This window comes from Charadrius vociferus, unplaced genomic scaffold, assembly GCF_000708025.1.
Source record: "Charadrius vociferus isolate BGI_N301 unplaced genomic scaffold, ASM70802v2 scaffold1284, whole genome shotgun sequence".
Lineage (NCBI taxonomy): Eukaryota > Metazoa > Chordata > Aves > Charadriiformes > Charadriidae > Charadrius > Charadrius vociferus.
In genome coordinates, this window is record NW_009648060.1 from 288,649 (window position 1) to 292,621 (window position 3,973).

The 3,973-nt window shown below is 64.4% G+C and overlaps 1 protein-coding gene across 1 annotated transcript in view; it reads right to left on the reverse strand.

The window, feature by feature from the left end:
• The window catches only part of FMNL1 (formin-like 1), an 11,217-nt gene extending 9,204 nt beyond the window's left edge, over window positions 1–2,013 (reverse strand). Inside the window, exons 1-5 of the mRNA XM_009883723.1 lie at window positions 1,936–2,013; window positions 1,564–1,669; window positions 1,434–1,524; window positions 772–855; window positions 393–513 (exon numbers count right to left, since the gene is read on the reverse strand). Coding sequence (XP_009882025.1) covers window positions 393–513; window positions 772–855; window positions 1,434–1,524; window positions 1,564–1,669; window positions 1,936–2,013 — 480 coding nt within the window. The remainder of the gene's footprint in view (window positions 1–392; window positions 514–771; window positions 856–1,433; window positions 1,525–1,563; window positions 1,670–1,935) is intronic.
• Window positions 2,014–3,973: the final 1,960 nt, after the last annotated feature.

The following is a 3,973-nucleotide window of genomic DNA, read 5'->3' on the forward strand; positions in this document are numbered from 1 at the left end:
GCCACCAGGACCGGCTATGGGGGGTGGTGGGGTGGTGGCACAGGCCCGTTCCTCCAACCCCGCTTTTTGAAACCGGGGTGTGTGCGTGAGGGGGTGCGATTTGCTCCTCCAAAATCTCAAACATCTCCAATTTTGGCTTCTTCAGGGGGTTATGCCCTCCAACATCCCACACGGGGACGTGGCTTTGTGTGTGTGTGTATGTCCCCAAAAAAACCAGCACTGGGGAGCCATTTTTAGGACCGGGCCTGCGTCTCCCTGCCGACCCCCTCTCCGAGCACAGCGCGGCCGGGGGTGCAGCGAGGCAGAGAGCGGGGGGACACGGCGCGGGGACGGGGGGGACACACACACAGGGGACACGGGACCGCGCGCTACCTGACGGTGAGGTGCCGCACTTTGGAGGTGCCCTGGGTGGGGGATGAGGAGGTGCTTTTGTTCAGGTCCTCCAGCGACCGCTCCAGGACCTTGCCCTGGTCAGAGCCCGGGCTGCCGTTCTCGGCGCTCTCCATGTCGTACCTGGTGGCCCACAGGGACGTGGTGAGACGTGGCACCCCGACACGGGCAGCCACCCCCCCTGGGGTCCCCAGGGCTGGGGAGGTGGGCACGGAGCTGTTGGAGATGCTCAGCTGCACCCCATCCATGGAGCATCCTTAGCTCCATCACTCTGATGATGGGGGAGAGGACCCCCAGGGACCTCCTCGGAGCCCCAGGGGAGGCTGACCCCGGCTTTGGGGACGGAGCACCTCGGGGAAGGGGGACCCGGTGGGGACATACGTGACAGAGCACTGGGCGAAGGCGAGATACTCCAGCAGCACATCCAGCCCCTTGTTCTCCTCGTTGAGGAACTCCTGGACCCAGCTGGGGGGTGCAGGGGGTTAGTGGGCTCCACCAGCCCTCCTCATCCTCCCTTCTGCCCCCGACCCCCCAGCAGAGTCACCCCCAGGCCAGAGGTCCCCAGCGAGGGTGGGACACACTGGGGACACAAGGTGGCACCAGGAGCTGGCACCTCTCCACGGCAGGTGGGTGACATTGTGACCCCCAGTCCAGATGCATGGGGGACAAAGCCCAAGGGCTGCACTGCCACCGCTGCAGCCATGACAGGACAACCCAGCCCCAGGTGGTGGGACCACGGGCACCCATGGCTCAGCACCCACCACACCACGAGGGCCTGGGGCACCCAGGGGGGACCAGGGTGGCACCCACCTGGGAGACAAAATGGGGTCCTACAGCACCCATGGCACAGCCACCTGCTTCAGCACCTCCGTCCTCCCACCAGAGCCACCCCAGAGGGGCAGGATGAGGCCACCAGCCTCCACATCCCACTGTCACCCCCACAGCCAGAAGCCACCAGCATGCCAGTCCCTGTCCCAGTGACGCCGGGGACAGCAGCAGCAGCCGGGTAACAACGAGGACACCCCCAGGTCCCCCTTCCTTACCCAATGTAGTTGGTCCTCAAGGAAATCTCCAGCTCCCGGAGCACCTGCGTTGACTCCTGGACTCGCCTCTTGAACTGTGGGACGAGGAGAGCTGTTGGCACTGTCCCTGTGCCTGACCCGGGATGGGGACAAGGGGTGGAAGGAGCCCTCACCTTCCTGCTTACGCCACCCGTGTCCAAGTAGCTCTTCAGCTTCTGGATGTAGGCGGACGGTGGGTTTTTCACCTGGAAACGCTCCTACGAGCCCCGAAGAGAGGCTGAAACCGGGCCATTCACCCGCAGCACGGGGACGTGCCACCGTCCCCGCGGCAGCCACCATGTCCCCATCCCCCCGCCCTGTGCTGCAGATGCTCGAGCGTCAATGTTTAATCAGGTTAATAAGGCGCTGTCTCGCTAACGGAGATGGACGCTGGCGCTCGGCACGTGCCACGTTAATGCCTATGCTGCGAGTGGCACCTGGGGACAGGGACGGCACCAGGGACGCCATGGTGCCTGCACTTCACCTGGTCACAGATGAGCTCCCACTTCTTCTCGTTGTCGTACTGGTTGAGCAGCTTCATCTTGTCTGGGGGCAGGTTCATGGAGTTCTGCGGGGTGATGGGTGTCAGTGCTGGGGGTCACCCCCAAAAGACCCCCCCAGGGCTGTGGCACCCACAGCTCGCCCAGCATCGGGTGTCCTCGCTCAGCGGTGGGATGATGGGGACACCAGGGGGAGGATGGTGACATCGGTGGGATGATGGGGACACCAATGGGAGGATAGGGACACCGGCGGAACAATGAGGACACCAGTGGGATGATGGGGACACTGGTGGAGGCTGGGGACACCAGCGTGAAGATGGGGACACCACCATTCCCAGGATGTTAGCACCCCACCAGCCATGGACCCACCAGCAACATCCCCACCTGGGGGTCCCCGAGGCGGAAGGCAGAGGGTGTTAGTGAAGGACAGGAGGAAAAACTGGACCTGTCCATCCATGTGATGAGTGCACAATGCTGCCGGCCTCAGCCAGCCCAGTCCCAGCAGAGCCACTTGGGGTGAGGGACGGGGACATGGGCTGGTGACACAACTGAGGAACCCAGGAGCCTGGGCCCTGCTCGAGGGTGAGGGTCACCTCCGAGTCCCCCGCCGCGGGTGCGTGACCAGCCCGGAGGGTGAAATCAGTGTTTCTTTAGAGACATGATGTCAGGGCAGGGTCTGGCGTGTCACCACATCCCTCCGTGCCACTGTTGCACAACATGGGCCCCACCACCCCCCCGGGGCCACCCCGGCAGGACGTGACGCGGTTTCCGCTCTCCGAACGGCACGAGGCGGCTGCCGAAACCGCTCCGCACCGCAGCCAGGGGCTCTGGGAGGCCCTGGGTGCAGCTCCTGTCTCTGCCATGCTTGGGGACACAGCAGGTCCCTGGGGGACACCACGGTCTGACCAGCAGAGCCTTTAACGGGCCACCAGGGCTTTGGTCATGCTGGGAGCTCAGCCCAAAAGACCCATTTCTTGGTGATCCCCAGGGAAAAGCAGGAGCTGAGGCAGCTGCTCGCCTGGAGAGCCCGGGCGAGCCGGCACGATGGCACGCGGAAGCAATGCACAGCCCCAAGTCACCCTTAACCTCCAGTTTTGGGATCCCCTGATGTTGAAGTTAGGGATGTAGGGTGCGTGCACCCCTGGGACACCCACGTCCTTGGGGAAAAGGCATCTCACGGGGGTTTGGTTGCCCACAAAGGAGCAGGTCCAAGAGGAGAGGTGCTTTGGTGGCAGGCGGGAGCGGAAAACTCACCGCCCGCCTCCACCAAGGACCCGTCGAGCCGCTTTCGCAAGGAGCCAAAACCAGAAGACGTGGGCGGAGAGGAGCCGGCGCTCGGCTGGATTCGGCCAGGGGATGGCTCGCACGGAGAGCTGGGCAGGGAGGGTAAAATTAGGCTGTGGTGTCAGAAATAGTCTAATTGCAAAGCTGCCGGGATGGCACCGGAGCTGCCGGGTGTGTCCCGGGATGGGCAAGGGGGCAACACCACCCAAGTGTCGCCTTTGCTGGGGAGGCCCATCCTCGTGGTCCTCAAGGTGCCATCCTTGGGATGGATGAGACCCTCCAGGAGGGTCAGACCAAGGGACAGGGCTGTGCCAAGAGGGACCACGCACCCAAACACCCCACCCAGGGCTGCAGCAGCACCCGTGGGACACTCTGTGGGGTGCCCTCAGCAGAGCGGGGATGGCGGCACCCACCAGGTGGACCACCTCATCCAGTGACTACGTGTGGGACAGTGAAAAACCAGGAAAAAACGTGACCGGTGGGACAGGACCTCCCGTGGGCTCCCTGCCACGAGGATGCAGGCAGGGCGGGGGGATGCCAGGGATGTCCCCATGAAGGTGGCTCTGCCACCGAGCCCCGTGGTCCCTTCCTCACAAGCAGGGCTGGGCAGGGTGGCAGGATGTGGCACGGTTCGGGTACAAACTGGGTGGTGGCCGCGTCCCACCGCGGCCCCGGGTGGGCACGTGGTGCCGGGTGGGGGGAGGAAGTGGCTCCGTTGTGGTCCCCGTCATCAGCCGG